This window comes from Asterias amurensis, chromosome 21 (genome assembly GCF_032118995.1).
Source record: "Asterias amurensis chromosome 21, ASM3211899v1".
Lineage (NCBI taxonomy): Eukaryota > Metazoa > Echinodermata > Asteroidea > Forcipulatida > Asteriidae > Asterias > Asterias amurensis.
Genome location: NC_092668.1, coordinates 12,480,263 through 12,502,353, shown reverse-complemented (window position 1 = coordinate 12,502,353; position 22,091 = coordinate 12,480,263). Strand labels below are relative to the sequence as shown.

Genomic DNA, 22,091 nt, shown 5'->3' with positions numbered 1-22,091 from the left:
GGGATTGAGTGGGCCTTGTTCACCTTTTTTACCTCTCCTGCCTTTCTCACCAGGGGGACCGATATCGCCGGGGGAACCAGGGGGACCTGAAGTAAACAAAGAACAACAAACAACAACAAAAAATAAACAAAATATCACAACACGTCATGCAACCATTGTTTACCAAATACAAAAATAAAGATGTGACACTCCAGACATTTTCAGATTCAAAAAGTAGAATCGCTTTTGTTTGTTTTTTTCACATAAAACAAAACTACTTAAAAAAAAAACCGGTACAATATAAAGTATAGACTAACACAAACAGACCCCCCTTGCACAATGCACAGCACACTACCTGCCCCTATCCTCTCCGCCATTTTGGGAATCTCAACATTTTGTACGAGGAATCGACTCCCAAAATGATGGAAATTGTGGGCGCGCATTCTTAGGAGGTGCGTTTCGCATTGTGCAAGGGGTCTAATACACTATAAATTTGAACATCAATAAGAGTGCATTTTGAAAATAAATACATTTTGGAATCAACAAAATCATGCAATTTACCACCTAAAACACAATCTTCGAATCACATTCAATACATTGAACATCAAGGCATGAGATTTGGCAATTGTGAAAATTCCTGACAAATGGATTGCTGGCTTGGGTTTCCCCTAATTCTAGACACAGAAGCTCCTAGATGTTACAATTCAGGACTTTTACAGACTCTATGATTCGCTTGAAATACAAAACTACCGGTTCAGACAAAATGTGGACTATTTTTTCTCCCAACGGTCACTGCTTTACTGTCAGCCAGGCCTCTCAGATTCAAATTTTGGGCAATAAAAACTGATTTCCATAACCACGTTACTTCAAAAGGAACTGATTCTCTGAATACCTTTTACTATCGAAAAGCTGCTGTACTTCTGACCAAGTAAGATATTGACAAAATAGGGACACCGCCAAGATAGGGCTAGATAGCTCAGTTGGTAGAGCGCCGGCACGTTAATCCGGAGGTCTTTGGTTCGAATCCCACTCTAGTCAATTCTTTGTTCAACCCCCAAAATCAAGAAAGTTTTTATCGCCTTTAGTTTTAAAAGAGTGATAACCAATTATAAAGCTTCTCTTTAACCACTTTAAAGTTTTTACTTGAGCATGGTGGATCCTTCTAGATTCTAATAATAAATCGTATAAATTACGATCCGGCGGTTTACCACCAAGATCCCCAGACTAGGGGTATGTTCAGACAGCGTACTAACTTAGACCCGAACCGGTCTAACTTTTACGAGCAGCGGGGGGTGGTCGTAAAAATAAAAACCCATTGCGTTCAGACAGCACAGAGTTAAACCCGATCCGGTTTATCTTCGGTTTTAAGAGGTCAAAGTAGACGCGACCCCGTTGCTCTACATCCGGTTTTATTCATCAGATCACGCACCGAGTATGCCGAGATACTGAGTGCCCCATGCCCTGGATGATCAGACAGGGCATAATTATTGGATACAAATGGCTCACTCGAACGCGGTAACAGTTTTACGGTTGGGAGGATATGGGCACTTAAAACAAACATGAACACGACTCGAAATTATTTTTTTAAACAAGCAAAATATTGATACAAACCGCCGAGAAAACTCACCAAAATATTGTCCATATCCATGAAACAGAACACGTTTCATTTTTGTGTTTTGTTTTATACCACCGTTTCCGATTTAAAAAATACTTTTAGTTTGTACTTCAATCGATTGGAAGTTGCGGTCTCTCAAAAGCTGGTGCCGCGATTTTTATTCCGATTCGTTCATAAACACAACTACACACGTGCAAGTTACGTAAATACATGTACGTTGCAGTATTTTCCCAACTTCCCAACAACGTGGTGATATTGCTGGCGTAGGGAATTTCCCCTACACACAGCCTCGCGCCCACTGCAGTTCATTCTCCTAGATTGAAAGTACAGCACGCTAGTAACGGTGACGGCAATAGAAAGGCACATCCACGGGATCGGTGATGGATAACTATGGGATATCAGAGATTGATCACTATGGGATGGCAGCGCTGTACACATGTGAGAAGCATTACAAAATATGCTTCTTCGCTGCGCTCGTAGCATGCGCATGAAAAACAGTTTCAATTTATTGTAGGACACTCAACAAAAAAAGCTTGGAAAATATAATTTTGTTTCAGAATTTAATGAATCATGGGCGTGGGCCTGTGTTAAACTGCATACACCGATCGAGAGGGTTTCGCCAATTCGGTAAGCGGCAAGAAATTAATATAAATACTCGGTGCTTTTCAGCATCAGAGGCAACAGAAACCGTATACAAGCACTCCGGGTCCCGGGCGTGTGCATTGAACCACACAATGGGTCGTCCGTTGTGAGTTAAAACCGGATGTCATTCTGTCCACACGCAGTGTTAAAAGATAAACCCGAACCGGTTTAGACTTAGACCGCCTCGCTGGACGGTTTAAGTTTTGGGGTTTAAACCCGATCCGGTCTAACTTTATTTGCGTTCACACGCACAAAAGTTGAACCCGAACCGGTCTAAGTGGACTTAGACCAACTTTAGCACGGCGTGTGAACGACCTCCCAGATTCCATCTCTCTGTGTGTTTGCATAGGGAGAGACTGTGGTAAACCAGACTAAAATAACACCATAGCCAAATAAACAAAATATTCGTAATGGCCAAAGAAGACGAAGAAGAGATTTTCATAAAATGTTCTCAATACGTTTTTGTATAGTTCTGGTCTTGGTTTTCAACTTTGAAAGGGCAATGAAGGGGCAATAAGGCCAATCAGGGCAACGGATGGCCTCCATGACATGCATGTAATTCCAGGCCTGAAATTTCTGCCTCAAGGAAATTTAACATTTCTACAAGATGAGACACTTGAACATGAAAGTGTGGTGTCACAATCAATATTGTAGCCACGGTGGGCCATGCTGGGCAGCCCTGCCCAGGACTAACAATTGTGGCCCCAGCACCTAGAGCAAAACACTTTGTGTGCACAGATTTCAAAATATTGTCCCCTGTGTATTGATCTGAGATGCAACTATTTGATAAGGAGTATCAAATGTCACAGAGAAAGATTCTTTGCAGTACAAAATGCCACTCATCAACTGATTGCACGGCTCTGTACAAGATCAGTTTGGAAACCTGGCCCAACTTCAGCAATAACTGTCCCTACATATATTACAACTCAAATAATTTTGTTGGTCTGCTTGCCTTTGGCGGATTTCGAAAAATACTGGATTTATTCCCCACTAAAATTGGTCTAGCTACATACAACCCTGGTCACAAAACAAATCACAATGGAAATACTGACAGTTTGTATTGGAATTTTATTTCTTTGTGAAATGGTGCCCAGGGCCCAATTTCATAGCGCTGCTAAGCACAAAAATTTGCTTAGCATGAAATTTCATTCTTGATGAAAACAGGATTACCAACCGAATTTCCATGTGATTTTCAGGATAAGCAAACAACAGCTGAATACCAGTAACAAGCAGTATACAACAAATGGAAATTCGGTTGGTAATCCTGTGTTTATCAAAGAAGAAATTTCATGCTAAGCAAATTTGTCTGCTTAGCAACTCTATGAAATTGGCCCATGGTCCTGCCAGCTAGTTACTGGAAAAGTTAAGGGCAAACCAATACGGTTCTCAGATTCAAGGGATTGCTATTGTCTTACAGATCCCCCGGGTCGCTTTCTTCTCACAGTTCACATGGTTCCAAGAGGAAGGGGTTAGACTATTTCGACGAGGGTGTGGTTTCCGACTCACTGGTCACATGGTTTATGGAGAGAGAATATTATGGCGTGTTGGTGTTTAGAGATAAGCTGTGTAATATTCTGAAGGATCTTTCTTGATAACCAATAAATCAGCATTACACAAACAAAGACCAAATTCACCATGACTCTACCTTCAAAAGCACTGGACACTATTGGTAATTACTCAAAATAATTCTTAGCATAAAAACTTACTTGGTAATGAGCAATTGAGAGCTATTGATAGTATAAAACATTATGAGAAACGGCTCCCTCTGAAGTAACATAGTTTTTGAGAAAGACTAATTTCTCACAAAAATAATTGAATTGAACTTGAAACCTCAGCTAAAGTCTCAAATTCAAGGCGTCTGAAAGCACACAACTTGTGCGACAAGGGTGCTTTTTCTTTCATTTTTTCTCTAGCAACTTCAACGACCGATTGAGTTGGTCAAATTGACCAAATTTTCATAGGTTTGCTATTTTAAGCATATGTTGAGATACACCAACTGAGAAGACTGGCCTTTGACTATCACCAAAGGAGTCCAGCCGCCGATTTCACCAAACTCTTCCTAACTTAGGATTAATCTTAAGACTTAGGACAAGTACAGTTCTGTATCTGCAAACAGATATTAGAACGTATTGAATCCATCCTAAGTTAGGACGGGTTACTCGTCCCAACTCGAGATAGGATTAATCCTAGTGTTTCATGAAATCGGCTGCAGCGCCTTTAAGCAGATAAAAACCTAAGATGAACTCTGTCATTGCCAATGACAAGGAAGTACATCAATAAGCTCATTCTCAATGTACTTAGCAACTCAGGCATCAAGGGAAAGCAATTTCACAGCATGAGCAATGAAAATAAAGGCAGCTTTTAACGGAGTCACTCTTAGAAGATTTTGAGTTGACTTTAGTAATAATAATAATAGTGGCTCCTTATATAGCACTCATGACCGTCACTCAGTGACGCTCATCGCGCTTCAACATAATACTACCCCTGGCCTCTGTGAAATTTCCATAGCGACTCTTTGAGTACACACAGTCTAATGTCACAATAACAAATGGCAGTGGATTGTTTATTAAGGGTTACAATGAAGTGGGTTTCACTGTCCAATTGGTTATGAACACACACATCTAAGATATGACACTAAGATATATTCTGTACTTTGACAAGGGAGTGACTTATAAATTGGTTTCTTTCTAGGCGCAAAAGAACATTCCTATTCCTGATCAAATAATTTCATCTTTGAGATGGCAAGGCCATTTTCATTTCCAAAGGGCACTTTCATTGGAAAATCTTAAAAGTCTATGGAAAACTTTTGATGAAGGGGCACCAAGGCGGACCAAGGGCACTACAGGGCATGGCCATTGTGGCCTTCGTGTGTGTGTAATTGCAGGCGCGCTGTATATTATATTCCTCATCCAAGAACCACACATCCATGGAGGATGGCATGGTACTTTACGGAGGCAACAAATGCAATTGCCTCCATGCCCCCTGGACATTGCCTTGGTGCCCTTGAAATGCTCTAATCTACAATTTCTTCATAGGGTGACCTTTACCAAGGAGAAGATGCCTTGGTGCCCTTGCCTTTCCAAAAATGAAGCATACAGGCATGAGGAGGTATTCTTACTCCTCTAAGACACAACCACCCATCAATCTCCATTGCCTCCTTAAAGATCGGCATCCTCTCACTTCAATACCTCCCACAGCAAGACTTAAAGATAACAATCACCACCCTTCTCAAAACCCACCACCACATCTGGCATCCCCCCTCTCCGTCCAAGTGACCCGGGGAATGACAGCAGCCCCTCCCCTCTATGCAACCGACGCCAACCGATAGCTCAGTCAATTTGCACAGGAAAATAGAAGCAGGTTGCCACGGACTTGATCTCTTGCTCAGGTGACATGCCCACCTGTCCATGAGGAAGCTGCTCATATTGGGTACAGGCCGAGTGACTGACAGAGCCATCGTACTGGGAATACCGCTCTACGACTACCGGACTGATCACGAGCAGACGGTACGTGACAGACAAGCTTCTCCCTCAACTGCTCTTTAAGACTCACGTTAATTAGACACGAACCATTCACTTTGAAATAGGATCTTTCAATGTTCCCTAAGCAATATTTGGTCACATTTCCCCCCAATACACACGATAGGTGATACCCCAGACATATCTCATCGCATAAACCATATGCTGACGCGTGTTAATGGACGAAAATTCTTACACACCATAGGTGGAGGGGACACTTGTTTAACAGGTTCTTAAGCTGGATGTGTTTTCAATAGAACCGCCATCTTTCCTTCTCACATTTGTAGACAATATGGCTGTGTTTGAATTGGCTACAGCTACTGCTTGATCGCTGCGACATCATGCACTGAGGTATCGAACGTCCCTCCAGGGATTTGCCCTTAAACTTTTTATTGACTGCCCAGCAGGACCAGTTAACTTGTCATTTCACTAGTCCAACAGCTTTTTCACTGGTCCAAAACTCAAAAGAAACAGGGATGCTCTCCAGGCCTGATACTTACGGAGGCAACAAAAGGCGATTGCCTCCATGCCCCCTCGTCATTGCCTCGGTGCCCTTAAAGCTCCAGTAGAAGTTGACAGTTTCCTCATAGGGTGCCCTTTACCAAGGAGAAAAGGCCTTGGTGCCCTTGCGCTTTTCGAAATCGAAGCATACAGGCATGGCTCTTCAGGACCACTCGGAGAGAAATTGTGGCTTGTCCTAAGGTTCTTAACTGGCATTTGGCAAAGGATTCCCTTCGAAGTAAGATGATTTGGAACAATTCTCACCAACGAAACAGTTGAATGTGAGAGACAACTCATGAATGGTTTCTAGGATTACTGGGGGTTGGTGTCCGTTTGCAAATGCTGCTGCAAACATTTCGAATGCAGTTGGTACCCACTGTCAACTCTCTAAACGCAGATGGATTTGACGTTCTTGTTAGAATACAGGGAATTGTTTTGGCTGATTTGTCAGCAATTTAGACACTGCTTTCAGCTGAAACTTTCACATGTAACTTTTCTGTAAAAAATCATCATTACGTTGACAAAAAAAACCAATAATCACGTGATAAAAACCAATCCTTACGTTGACACAAACCAATCTATGACCCTAATTTTTACTTGGTTTTCATTTTAGTCGGCAATCACTTTACCGCCTACAATTATGTCAGAGAAAAAAAGGAAAGCTTGAACCTGCCACATGTGATGTGTCAGAATGATTTAACTTCTTAAAGGTCTTAATCAGACACAGCTCTGATAAGTATGGATCTTGTAATTTCAACCGTACCCCGAGAATACTTTTTGGTTTAGAAAATGTTTCACTGTCTGAAAGGTTTTCCTGAAAGTCGTCAAATGGTTCAGAGTAACACATGTTTAGTTTAAAGGGAAAGTATACTGTTAGTTTATGAGTTAATGGCTTATAAAGCTATTGCCATTCAGCCAGATATTGCTTGATGAAATTATCTGCTGAGCAAAATTAAGCTGGGAACCAGCCACAAACTGTACACATTACATAGCACTTCGACTGGTAAAGTAAGTAAGATTTGTCAACGCCAAGCAAAAATGTCAGCCCTTCAATGGAATGTATACCGTTGGTTTTTTGGAGCCAGTTGATTGTTTTAATCCTTAAAGAAATGTAGATTTAAAGGCAGTGGACACTATTGGTAATTACTCGAAATAATTATTGTCATAAAACCTTACTTGGTAACGAGTAATGGGGAGAGGTTGATGGTATAAAACATTGTGAGAAACGGTTCCCTCTGAAGTGATGTAGTTTTGGAGAAAGAAGTAATTTTCCACGGATTTGATTTCAAGACCTCAAGTTTCGAACTTGAGGTCTGGAAATCAAGCATCTGAAAGCATACAACTTTTTGTGACAAGGGTGTTTTTTCTATCATTAATATCTCGCAACTGCGATGACCGATTGAGCTCAAATTTTCACAGGTTTGTTATTTCATGCATATGTTGAGAAACAGCAAGTAAGAAGACTGGTCTTTGACAATTACCAATAGTGTCCAGTGTCTTTAAATTATCCCACCACATGAAAGTTAGGAAGGCCAGCCGTTTCTTTTAGTGCATGACTGCTTCCTCACCCATTGCTGACTAACAAGAGGAGGAGTTAATCCTCAAGTCCGTAATAAAACATAAGGAACTTATTAACTCAAGATTGATCAATTAGAACTCTAAGGGAACCATGGGATTGGGGTGTTCCTTCCAGTTCCTTTCAGGATTACGAACGAAAGTGATACAAGATTATGGCAGTTGTCATGGGATTTTGAAAAGCAAGGTTAATACCCAACATAGGAAAGCCTAGCGCCCTGCAACAATTGGGATTTACGTCTTAAGAGAATCTCTTTTAAAGATAGACTCTTATAAAGATCGCCTGAGGGCAGGGCACAGAGGATCCGACAAGTCTTAGGAGTGTCTTATAGGAGTGTCACAATTGTTGAGGTTTCATCAGATAAGCTTTGGAAGATAACGGCAGACGATAAACCGTATCCTGACTTCAATAAAAGATGGAACTGACGGAAGGTATTTGCCTGACAAGTTTAGTGGTCGACCACTAACACTTTCTTAGGGGTTGAATAAGTGTTAGTCACAGCTTTGTCACACTAGCCTTGAAAACTTATACAGTGCACTACGCTGTATATCCATAGAGAAAGGACAATCTAAACACTCCTGAAATATTTCAGACTGACCCCTCAGTGACCTCGGTTGACCCAGATTTTGACTCTCTATCCTATGGAATCCACCTCTCCCAATGACCTTCGACATCTCATCGTGAATCATCCTTTTTTTTTTTTTAATCATACTGGTTGAGTTAAGAGAGCGGCAACCAAAACTGTGTTTGTTTCCCCGGTTAGGAACCTCAACTTCTTGAGCAAAAGTTGAAATTCAAGGTTAGAGAAAACCCTGAGTCACAAGATATCAAAATTGTGTAACTTAATACCAAATGTGGATCACAATAAAGAATGTTTTCAAACTGACTTGCTGAAAGGCAGGGTATACTTTGGGAATTACTGTTCAAGTTAAAAAGTTACTTGATAAAGAGCTCCGGAGAGCTGTTGATATTATAAAACATTGTTATAAACCCCGCCTGGACTATGTAGTTTTAGAGAAAGAGGTTTTTTTTTCGCCCCAAAAATTTAAATCTGAGAAAGGCTTCAGGCATGAAGCCTTCAGGTATAAGGCCTTCAGGCATCAGAGTTATTTTATGCAGTGGCACCAAACGGAAATACATTCAAAGGTCCTATAATGGTGGCAAACTGAACTCCCAGGGAAAGATTTCCAGACACAAATCATAGTCCGCTAAAAGGTTGCAGGTTGAAACTTCTCAGAATGTGAAACCACAGAGTAAAAATATAAACCCCAAAATAAAGTACATCGTCAACCAGTTTTGTTATGTCAGGTCAACCCACACTGTATTCTTGTAACTGAACGGAGGTATTCCAAAATTGAATATTTTATCGCTGGTGTCGTGTTTGTGTTAACATAACTTGCTGGTCGAAAAGGGTACCTCATCTATAATTAGAAGGAAAAGAGAGTGCAAGATGGGTTGATAAATGTACTTGTGATGACAAGATGAGTCTAACTTGCGGAAAGGCCTGCGGGTTTTTATTCAAAATGATTTCTAGGAGCCACAAGTTTGTGGTTTAAATTAACAGGCCGTACCCGGTACAATGTGCGGCAATCTGGTTTTGGCATCAGTGTTGGTGACTGGCGATGTTCGTTTTGTTAACAAAATACTGCAGAAGAGATATGTGTATCACACAAACATCTACTTGTGGTGACAAGATGAGTCTAATTTGCGGAAATGCCAGTGGGTTTTTATGCAAAATGATTTCCAGGAGCCACAAGTTTGTGGTTTAACTCCTAAGCTGTTGCCGGTACATCTGCGGCAATCTGGTTTTGGACATCAGTATTTGTCTTGATTGGTAATGTTCGTTTTGTTATTATAGTCGCCGATATGATGATGTGAATTACTGGAGAAGAGACATCTGTATCACACAAACATCTGTTTCGATCCAGATTCATAGAATTTTCTGAGCCAGTTGATGTTGCGCCATCGAGTTAAATTTTCAAGTGTCTAATTTCATAGAATTGCTTAAGCACTCTATAACTAAGCACAACACTGTTTACCAAAATACCATGTTACATTTACCATCTCTCACTGGTATCCTGCTTATTATTTGCTTAGCAGAAAGTGTTTTAACTTTATGTTCTACTTCAGCAATTTGTGTCATGGCCCAGCGGTCTTGCGCTCCAAATTCAAGAAATGTTGCTCATGAAAGGCAAACCCACTGTGACGTATAAAAAAAAAAAAAAAAAAAATAAGAGATTAATCAGACAATCTGGTCGTATGGGAACATTTACTTTTGCAGCCGTGGCAATGACCTGTGCAACATTCCAGCCCTAAATACTCGATGGACCAGATGGACGTAACATTTCAATACCTTACCCAACCCTCTCGTTCCCTTTACAACCGAAAGCACGCCGCTTGCGCAACTGTTATCAATTGTGTCACGTACACCAATAACAAGTTACACTTCAGTCCAAACATTTTCCAGCGGAAAAAAAGGAGAAAAAAAACACTCCAAAACCCTTGAGTCTTACAAAAAAATCACATCCGACTGGTGGGTGTCTTTCAGCACCTCGTACCAGGGGTGGCAGAACATAAAATGCAGGTATCGCAAGCATAAATTTGGTCCAATAAAACAAACTAATGAATCTTGGTTACTGTGTGGTTGTATGAAGGGAAGGTTTTAGCCTTCGAGGATGTGCAACAGTAATTCTTTCTGAGCGGTGACCAAAGATTGAGCCTCCGATGGTGACCCCGACGACCCCAGAGGTCATTGACCTGGTAAACAAACGCTACCCCGAGTTATTCTGAGTGGTAATAGTTCATCATTGTTGTGGAAGGCCTTGAGGGGAAAATGTGGGCCTCATGTTGGTTTTTTTACTTTCCCTCTTTTTTTGGGGGGGGGGGGGGTCACAAAATATTGCTTAAAGTCATGTAGGCCTATACAGGATAGGCTAGGATAAAAACGACATTGTTTACTTTTAGTCTGACAACTTTTTTGATTATAAAGTTCATTCATCAGAAGAGCCAATTTTTCTGTGAAATATTTCTCTCTGTAATGAAGTCATATTCAAGAAAACTGCATCTGTAAAACCTATTTTTAAAACAATGCAACAGCTGGTTTCGGTTGTTACAACAAAAATTAAGGACAATGTGTTTTAGATGCTAAAAATTAAGCATGGTTTTCATTACTTTCTCATGACTAACACAGAATTAAGCCAAAATATTCACAGGTTTATTATTTTGTGTATTATGGTTGATCAGACAAACTAAAACACTACGGCTATTTTGTCAGCTCTACAAATCCTGTACCTTTAAGCTAGACGAAGGCTGTGGAAGCACATGGCAGGCAATGTTTGTTTAATTGGAACAACATGCGCATTAGTGAACAACTATTTCCAGTTCATCTGGATATCAAAATTAACTTTCATCAAGTATGTCGAGATACAAGGAAACTCATGCAATTAAGAAACAGGTGTTGATTGTATTGCGACAGAATCGAAAATGTTCGTGTGAATGAATAACATTTTTAACTTAAAGGAAGGGTCATAGATTAGGGTTTTTTTCTCTACATAATGCTGATTAAGACCTACATGTATTGACCCCTTACACGCATGTTATTTACGGCGCATTGGCCATGCTCACCGTTTTAGTGGCCAATAGGTTTACAGGTAAATGCCCCGTCGCCTCAAATTCGCACTTCACTGAAAAACGCACGGTGGCATTGCCCACCGACATGGCGCATGCGAGATTATTCTGATGATGACGTCAGGTGAATTGGGTCAATAGGCAAAATTATCAAGAAAGTTTCAGCTGACTTCAGCGTCAACTTGCTGAGAAACAGCAATAAACTGCCACAGTATTTTCACACAAGCGTCAAACCTGTCCACATTTAGTGAGGTGTGACAGCGAGTACCAACCAAATCTCTGGTCACAGCAACATCAAATGGACACCAACCCCAATGAATCTCATGCATGAATCATTTCTCAGATTCAAATGTTTTCGGGTGAACAACTTTCCAAACCATATTACTTTGTAGGGAAACCTTTCTCAAGTGGCTTGCAAGTAAGTTTTTATGAAAATTAATTTTTGAAGTATTTACCTTTGTAAAGATAATTGTGTGAGAACATTTTAATGTGATCCAGACACAATTTTAGTACATTATCAATTAATGTTCAATTACTTACTCTGACATGTTCCCTTCCAACTAAAATAACCAACATCCGCATTTTAATAATAATATTTCCACAAAAACTCATAAATTCACTACCTCCGTAGGAAGTCAAAAAAACTTGACAGTAAATCTGAAGATATTGTCAAATTAAATTGCACTCACTTAAATCTTGATTTCTAATTTCTACATTTGTGGAACACGCAATGATACACACGCCAGGGAAGTTTGCAATTAGTGTAACACATTTGTGAAGTATTTGCAAAAAGAAATCAAGTTCTTCAGGTGACACCAATCGGTATTTGATTCCTGAAGTGACAAAGTTGCTCCCATCCAAGTAAAGAGAACTACAGCACTTTAAAGAACCCAGTGCACTTATCAAAATGAGAAAGGGTTAGCCCCGGTGTTCCTGGGTTGATTGGCTGAATATTGCGCGACAGCGCCTTGAAAAACATTACATGGTGCTATGTAAAAAAGAGTATGTCTCATGATTCAAAACATACTTAAAAAACGTAGTTCCAAATACCTTGCAAGAAAATAATGAATGTTGGAGTGCCTGGAGCGTCACTGAGTGACGGATATGAGCAATACAAGAAGCCAAGATTATTATTAGAAATTGTGACGGGAGACAATATTTTGGACAAATTATTTCTTGTGGCTTAATGATATTAGGAACCTCTTGTCACCCCGCTAATATATTAGTGGATGGATTTGACATTTTCGATGAAAATATCGTGACAGTTTTTTGCTGTTTGCTCAATAACTAGACACTGTTTTCAGCTAACACTTTCCAGGGATGACTGTTATTGTATCTTCCTTGTTAATTTTGCCCATATATATCAATTATAATTTGACAAAAACCAATCTAAGGACATAACTTTAAGAGAATAAAAAGCGCAAACAATCAATTAACTTTTCATAGATGTAACAATCTCCTGGGATTAATCGGGACTACCTGCGACTTCATAGTGGCAAGGGCTGTAATGTTACGTTCAAAACCATTCAGAAAAAGAGACCGCGCACCTCCACTCAATAAAACCTTCCATGAAATTCTAACTAAAGGCAGTGGACACTATTGGTAATTACTCAAAATAATTGTTAGCTTAAAAACTTACTTGGTAACGAGTAATGGGGAGTTGTTGATAGTATAAAACATGGTGAGAAATGGCTCCCTCTGAAGTAATGTAGTTTTCGAGAAAGAAGTAATTTTCCACGAATTTGATTTCAAGACCTCATCATTAGATTTTGAGGTCTCGAAATCAATCATCTGCATGCACACAACTTAGTGTGAAAAAAAATTCACAGGTTTGTTATTTTGTGCATATGTTGAGATACACCAAGTGAGAAGACTGGTTTTTGACAATTACCAGTGTCTTTAAATTCTAATTAAGAAGGCGCTATAGTGACATGTTGTGTCAGTGACAGACTCAAGCTCTGGTGATTCTGTTTAGCAGAGTGTGGGTTCGAGTCCCGATCGCGACACTTAAGCATCCTTTGGATGGGACCCCGTTGGTCAAGTGTGTTAGGTAATGCACATAAAATAACCCAGTGCATTTATCAAAAAGATAAGGAGTTCCCCATGATGTTCCTGGTTTGATTGGATGAATTTGTGTACAGATGTTCACAGGGATTGTAACCAATAATTGGTCGCCCACACTTTTAAACAACTTCCTACACAATTGTCATTGACATAACTCTTTTGCATTAGTAAGTTTTTAGTACGATATTGTTTTACAAAAAAATAACTCTGTAGTCAATTTGAGAATGTATGTCAATCATGACACCAACTACACGTTCCACGACACAGTCTACTGATCCCCTTTTTCTGACGCAAGGGCAATAAACAAAGCAAAGTCTCCCCAAATACACAAGACTCCTCTGTGATATTTTCTCTAGCATTCCTTCTGTACAACATTCGACCAGCTGTGGCGGTCTGATGACAAAAATGGATTATTTTCGTCAGCTAACTTGTGGTCAAAGAATGCCATAAAGGAAATCCGTTGTGATGGAAATGCGAACGGAGCTGTCTAAAACAGCTTTACTTGCATTGCTGTCGTTTATCAAGTTGATCAAATGTTTTTTAACCTAAACAAATTCTCCTCTAGCTATAAGACGATTTAGTCAACACAGAATAGACGAGAAACCATAGCCAAAACTCAGCCATTTGTTCCATGAGAAAAAGAAGGAACATTTTGATCGAGTAGGCCTACTATAGACACTTCAGGTTATTTATTTACAATTTTGACAAAAAATCAGAAAACAGACTAAAGTATAAAATATCCCAAGTACCAAATTTCAAAGGAATAATACTGTGCCATTTCTATACATGTGAAAACTAGACTTCACATAACTTCAGCTCTCTGGACATTTGTCTGTGAATCCTTTTAAGTTTGCAACGGGCAATTTTAAGAATCTACAGGCACCGAGGCCTGGACAAGGGGCAACAACACCTCTATGGCCTCAGTGGAATTCCAGACCAGTTAACTTTTCCCAGAAGATCCCATAACTGGGTCAGTTCACATCATTTGATTGGTCACTTCAGGGTAAAACTCAGACTGTCAAACTCCCCCCAAGAAAGACATCTTGTGTTCGCCGACCCTGGCAAAGTACAACTAAGGGTCGGGTCAACGACCATTAATAACCTTTAAGAAAACTAGAACCGATAATGAATCACAGCTAAGGGTCATCTTCTCTGAGCGGGATAGGCCGTGATTTTCGTTCTTAAGCATGATGGCTTTTAATTTTAGGGGATGATGATTCAGTTCTTGCCTTAGGAACAGTCATTGTCATTATGGCCATGACATCATCGTTGTCATCATTATTTGTCATTGTCATCTACTGGGAATGCTGGGTTGAAGAGCAGTTCAAGTCACACATGTTTTCTAAACTGTCTGCTGGTGTAGTATTTGAATACAAATAAGTTATTATGAGTGTCATTTTTGACATCCAGCGAGGCAACATAAAGTTTGAGCAGAGTTTTGTTTAAGTTTGGGCAAGCATTAAGCTTAGGCAAAGTTTTAAGTGTTTGCCATCGAAGGGAAGACAAGGAAAGAAGTTTTAGTTTTTAGATGTGGGTGGAAATCCCAAGAGAGAATTATTTCAGGGGGAACCCACGCAAACAGGGCCCAATTTCATGGCTCTGCTTACCGCCGAATTCTGTGCTTACGACCACGATTCCCCGCATACGTGCAAGCGCCAAACTTCTGCGCTAGCCTTGTAAGCGTAGAATGCCTAGTCCAGTGTTGAAAAGCATCCATATTATATTTGAAATAGGGACGAGTGAAAAAGCTATTGGACTAGTGAAATAACAAGCTAATTGGTCCGGCTGGCCAGTCACTAATAAAAAGTTCAGGGCAAACATTTATGACCCTCCTTCACAGAATTCACTTGAAGTGCGTCAACCCCATAAATCTAAAAAATAAAACCGTTTATCCCATAATTTTACCCTGATGTCCTAAAGCCTAATCTTAAAATAAACCTATGAATAAGCACCCAGTATTTAGGACAAATCAATCAAGTTGCCATGGCAATATAACTCTTCTGTAATTGGTGATGAGATCACTTTGGATCAAAGTGGTCTGCACCACCATGTGGTAAGTAATATCCAAACCTAGGGGGGGGGGGGAACAAGTGAGAAATTACTTCTTTCTCAAAAACTTTGTTATTTCAGAGGGAGCCGTTTCTCACAATGTTTTATACTATCAACAGCTCTCCATTGTACATTACCAAGTAAGTTTTTTATGCCAACAATTATTTTGATTAATTACCAATAGTGTCCAGGGGTGGATTTCACAAAGAGTTAGGACTAGTCTTAACTCGAGTTAGGACCAGTTACTCGTCCTAACTTAGGACTATCCATGCAATTTGTATATCTCCTAGGACTAGTCCTAAGTAAGGACTAGTCCTAACTCTTTGTGAAATCGACCCCAGTGCCTTGAAGATAGCTATACTCCATGGAATTGAACCCCTCATCGCTTTCCTGTATTATTCTGAATGCAATTAAAGGCAGTGGACACTAATGGTAATTGTCAAAGACTAGCCTTCACAGTTGGTGTTTCTCAATTGCAACATATGCATAAAATAACTAACCTATGAAAATTTGAGCTCAATTAGTCATTGAAGTTGAGAGATAATAATGAAAGAAAAAAACACCCTTGTCACACAAAGATGCGTGCGTTTAGATGGTTGATTTCGAGACCTCAAGTTCTAAATCTGAGGTCTCAAAACCAAATTCGTGGAAAATTACTTCTTTCTCAAAAACTATGGCACTTCAGAGCCGTTTCTCACAATGTTTTATACCATCAACCTCTCTCCATTACTCGTCACCAAGAAAGGTTTTATGCTAATAATTATTTTGAATTACCAATAGTGTCCACTGCCTTTAAACCTTATCAGTCGACAGCAGAGTCCCTCGTGAAAAAAAGTAAAACACTTCAAGTGAAATACGTAATTGATGCTGATCCTATATAATTAATAAAATGTATACTCGCGTGGGAAACTGTTCCTTTCATTCCAAGGTCACTCACATTTCACATCAACTTTTTTATTTCTCTCGTCAAACTGATTAAATCTTTTTCTTGGGACGTTTTCATGGGAAGAACCGGTCATGACGGGTTGTGAGCTCAAACAGGAGATTTGTGGCTTTTCGTTGGAAATGATTTCACAATCTTAACAGGTGGGGAGTCATAAGTCTTAAGATCCTGTAGGCATGAGTCTTGTTGAGGGGGGAGAAGGGAAGTAGCAATGGCCGCAGGCTACTGCTTGTTTTAGGTTAGGTCGCATACCCCTAGGTCAATTCTTCCTGTTGAGTATAGACTCCTTTCAAACAGACAGCTTTTAAAATGAAAGGCACTGGAAACAATGGGTAACTACTCAAAATATTGTTAGCATAAAAACTTACTTTGTAATGAGCAATGGAGAGCTGTTGCTAGTATAAAACATTGTGAGAAACGGCTCCCTCTGAAGTGGCGTAGTTTTCGAGAAAAAAGTAATTGCTCACTAAAATATTTGAATTGAATTCAAGACCTCAGCTGAGGTCTCAAATTCAAGCATCCGAAAAACACACAACTTGTGACAAAGGTGGTTTTTTCTCCCATTATTCTCTCGCAACTTCAACAACCAATTGAGCTCAAAGTTTCACAGGTTTGTTATTTTGTGCATAATGTTGAGATACACCAAGTGAGAAGCCTGGTCTTTGGCAATTACCAAAGGTGTCCAGTGCCTTTAAGATCTTTTAGGCATGAGTCTTGTTGCGGGGGTGAGTAGCAATGGCCGCAGGCTACTGCTTGTTTTAGGTTAGGTCGCATACCCCTAGGTCAAGTCGTCCTACTGTTTGGTATAACCATAGCAGGCATTGAACTTCGCTCTTGAAGGGGCACAGGGATTTCTTTGTGATAAGGGGCACTTTCTTTGAGGAAAATGTATTGGGACTTCGCAAAGGGCACCACAGCAGAAGCACAGGGCATCGCTGCAGTTGCTGTGGGTGCTGTGGGTTATTTCAAGGCCTGCCATAGGCCCTGCCTTTTCAAAACAGAAAGTTTTTAACAATAGACTGTGACTAAAACCACATCGATGTTTAAACAAATTAGTCTGGTGTAAGCTTTCCTTCTTAATAAATATCAAAGGACCCTTGTTAATTTAACAGACATTAAGACAAGTCACTGCCTCCAAAAGCTAGCTATCCATGTTAAAATCACCTCGATATGTAGTGAGAAACAATCAGTATGCGCACGCTGTGACATAACCAAGGACCCTTGCTTTTGCAATATCACTATTCTCATGGGATGCACAGAATGTGTCACTAGTAGAAGAAAGTGGGTGAACAATCATAACCTTTACCCATACTCCTGAAAATCAAGGGACGTTGGTGAATTTGTGGTCATGTGAAAGCTTGATAACAATTCGCCATCGTACAAAGTGACAGAGAAACCGGTACCCATTACCGAGGATCTTTATGCTCATGTAAATAGGGTGTATCAGTCTCTTTTTCTTGATGATGTCTACCAGCGCACTAGCTAAAACATGACAAACAAACCGGGCCATCTCTACCAAGAGCAACTAGCATCTTCCCCCCCCCCCACCAAAAAAATAAGACAAATTCATCCATGGTGTAACCATCACAACCAACACACATAACATCCATCTTCACTTGACATACCCTCAAGGTCCTCTTCAAATTTTAAGACCTTGTTGTTGGAACTTCAAAGGACAGACTACCAACATTTTGCAGAGTCTTTCTCGAAGGCTACAAATTTAAAGAAAGGGTGTACAGATTTAGAGATGCAGAAAAGAAACTGATAGACAAATATTGTCAAAAACAACCTCCCCCTTAAAAAAAATCCGCATTCACAACGCCAACAGAATACCAATTCTGGGCTGAAACCCTTTGATTTCATAATGTAGTTGCTGAAAATATTCCGTGTGAAGTTTTACTCTGAGTAATAATCCATTACCGCAATTAAGGTAAATGTACTTTACACAGATTTGAACTTTTCTGTGGAACATAAAAAAGCGAACCCCCCCCCCCCCTGGCGCCCTAAGAGATTAATGAAACATCTTGAAGGGGTGCCAGAAATAGAAAATAAAACGGAACATCAATCAATCTTTAGGGCCTGTTAATGAGACACTTTATCGGAACTGAGTAATTTAGCGGGTGGGGGCGGGGGGGGTGGACAGGGGGGGGGGGTGATGGGAACGTTTAGGATGTACTTCTGACTGGAAGATCAAGTTCCATTTTCTTATTAATAGGGTCTTTGTGGTAGGCATTTTCTAGTTAAAATTTGTTTAACATGTTTCAATATTCTTTAGAAATGATTGATCACACCAAATTTTTCTGATAAAGTTTGGAAAGGGGCAGCCAGTGGATCACCTTAAGGGGAGGCAACTTTTCAGGTTTTATAGTAAAAATTGGCTGTAGTATGGTTTCTGACTGGCACCCCGAACAAAGATTGACAAAACAGTGAGACAGCCAACATAGGGCTAGATAGCTCAGTTGGTAGAGCGCCGGCACGTTTATCCAGAAGTTGTTTGTTCAAATCAACCTCAAGTAAATTTTTATTTGTTCAACCCAAAATCAATGTTCTTTACCTTTAAAAAATCTTTTTCTGTCTGTTATAATCCAAAAACTTTCCTCAAAGTTCATAAACAAACAAAAAACGAAGAGATCAAATCATGCTCGACTTTTTTCCCCCTGCCACACCAGGAATCCGGACAGAAATAAATGACAAGTGACTCGAACGAGAATTTAATGGGCACCGGCCAAGTCCATGGACACCAGTAGTCAGTTCCAACCGCCAACGACACGACTCTCCCATGCTCCTACCCCACTACCCTCCACCCCTCCACTTCTGATAGCATCGTAAGTAGCCAATTATCAAACAAAAACAGCTCCCAGTGGGGTACGTGCTCCGTCAGACCAGGGCAAGAGGAATCCCTAAGGGCTGGTATTTACAAAATATTAAGACTGGAAAAATCTACACGACTGTTTTTTTTTTAATGGCGTGACTCCAGTGTCACTGTCAGCAGATTTTGCACTTGAACTTGCTTTTGCTATGAATGATTTCATGGTGTTTTATGAGACTCAGATTCATACGTTTGTGGGTGAAAAAATATATCCAATCATCAACAGCTGCAGTATTGCAGTACTTAAATTTTTGACTTTTTTATTAATCTATGACCCTATCTGTACCCGCTAAAACACCTTGGCAAGATTACTTTAAAAAGAGTTCAATCTGAAACAGAAAACCACATCCACAAGTACATCAAGTGTACTAAAAAAGGTCTATTAAATGCCCGGAACTGGAGGGTCAAGCCTTTTTCATTTTACAGTGGGCACTTACATTTGCTAATCTTAAAGTCTGAGAGAAACTTCTAATGGGGCACCAAGGCAACAACCAGGGCAACAGAGCCCTTTGCCTCTGTAGCCTTCGTGTAGTTTCAGACCTGTTACAAATGACGGGTTTCTCGGGTACAAACACACCGGTTCTGCCCCAACTGAATGGGCACTTCCATTGGAAAATCTTTAAGGCAGTGGACACTTTTGGTAATTACTCAAAATATTTATTAGCAAAAACCTTACTTGGTAACGAGTAATGGGTAGAGGTTGATAGTATAAAACATTGTGAGAAACGGCTCCCTCTGAAGTGACGTAGTTTTCAAGAAAGAAGTAATTTTCCACGAATTTGATTTCAAGACCTCAACTTTAGAATTTGAGGTCTCGAAATCAAGCATCTGAAAGCACAAAACTTCGTGTGACAAGGGTGTTTTTTTATTTCATTCATATCTCGCAACTTTGACGACCAATTGAGCTAAAATTTTCACAGGTTTGCTATTTCATGTATATGTTGAGATACACCAAGTTAGCAGACTGGTCTTTGACAATTACCAAAAGTGTCCACTGTCTTTGAAGTCTGTGAGAAGTTTTTAATTGGGCACCAAGGCTATGACCAGGGCAACATGCAGAGGGCATGACATCTGTGGCCTTAACGTCAGTTCAGTCCTGCTATTTAAAGGTTCCTTTCGGTATATGTACACACCGCTTCTGCTTCAACCGAATTTCCAGACATCTCACTCAGCGAATTTCAGGAAAATTGCTTATTTGTTAAGCGGCATCAATTGGATTATCAAAGCCCCTGCTCCTTGACCATAAAAAAAGTGAAAATAGTTCAGTTGCACGTCTTCTTTGTCATTTCCTACTCTCTTCATTCACCCCCTTCCTTCCCCATCACTCATCTCCGAGCTTTTCCTCCAAGCAGTAGCCTCGCTAAAGATGGAGTCCATCAACAAGATGCCCCTAACTGAATCAAACAATTTTCACCGAGACGAATTGCGGCCTTCCACCTTTTATTAAGGTTGAGATTCAGTTAATCTACTTCCTGAGCTCAAAACAAACTAATTGACAAAATGAGGCGGCCGTACAATATCGATTTTTTAAAGGAAACAAAATGCACTAAGCCCCGCCCCCAAGAAAACATGAAAATCATGATCAAGAAAATATAAAAACTTGAGCATTAGTTTAACTTCAGCGACAGTTCCTAAATGGAAATACATCATCTAAATACAAATTAATTGACAAATTGAAGCAGTCGTGAAACACCTGTACAATATCAACTTTTAAAACAATCGACATGCCCCGCCCCGGGAAAGTTTGAAAACGATGTAAGTTTTACTTCAGCAACAGTTCCTGAATGGAAATACATCATTGTCAAAACATTTTTTTCTTCTACTAAAGAAGACAAGTTCTTCTATTTGACTTTCTTTCCTGTCTTTCATTTCCAACCCTCACATCAATCTATCTTTCATTCCTTACCCCCCCCCCCCACCCCCCAATAAATCCCATCACAAACTTGTTTCCAAGTCTGTTCTGATTCTTCCATTAAAAACCAATCATCACTTCACTAATAAAGTCACCAGACACCCAAAGCAATAAACCATCTGGAATTTGTCAAAAACACAACCAAAAATTTGGAAATTCATTGCTTCCTATAATCATTGCACAATAAAACAGAACACTTTTTTTTCCCCAAGGTTTTTGGGGAAACTGGAAAGCTAGAGGTCGTGGCGGGGTCAAATTAAGTATGGAATACCAGCACCCAAACAGTCATAAATCATTTGCAATTGCCCCATTCATTGAATAATTGCCCAGCAATAATGCTATTACCAGTGGCCTTAGAGACCTATTACTGCCACTAACTATCCGCCTATCAACTGCCTCTGTTCTGGCACCAATTTTCACAGTGCTAGAATGTTTTTAAAAAACATTTGTATGATTAAAGGCAGTGGACACTATTGGTAATTGTCAAAGACTAGCCTTCACAGTTGGTGTATCTCAACATATGCATAAAATAACTAACCTGTGAAAATTTGAGCTCAATCTGTCATCGAAGTTGCGAGATAATAATAAAAGAAAAAAAAAACCTTGTAACACGAAGTTGTGTGTGTTTAGATGGTTGATTTCGAGACCTCAAGTTCTACATCTGAGGTCTCGAAATCAAATTCGTGGAAAATTACTTCTTTCTCGAAAACTATGCCACTTCAGAGGGAGCCGTTTCTCACAATGTTTTATACCATCAACCTCTCCCCATTACTTGTCACCAAAAAAGGTTTTACGC

The 22,091-nt window shown here is 40.0% G+C and overlaps 1 protein-coding gene across 2 annotated transcripts in view; it reads right to left on the bottom strand.

Moving 5' to 3' along the window:
• LOC139953132 (uncharacterized) overlaps positions 1-22,091 on the bottom strand; it is a 127,456-nt gene that overhangs the window by 39,394 nt on the left and 65,971 nt on the right. The window contains exon 3 of one of the 2 annotated variants that reach the window (XM_071952552.1): positions 33-86. In XM_071952552.1, the coding sequence (XP_071808653.1) occupies positions 33-86 (54 nt within the window). Of the gene's footprint in view, positions 1-23; positions 87-22,091 lie in introns of both variants that reach the window. The other variant, XM_071952550.1, reaches the window with a different exon arrangement.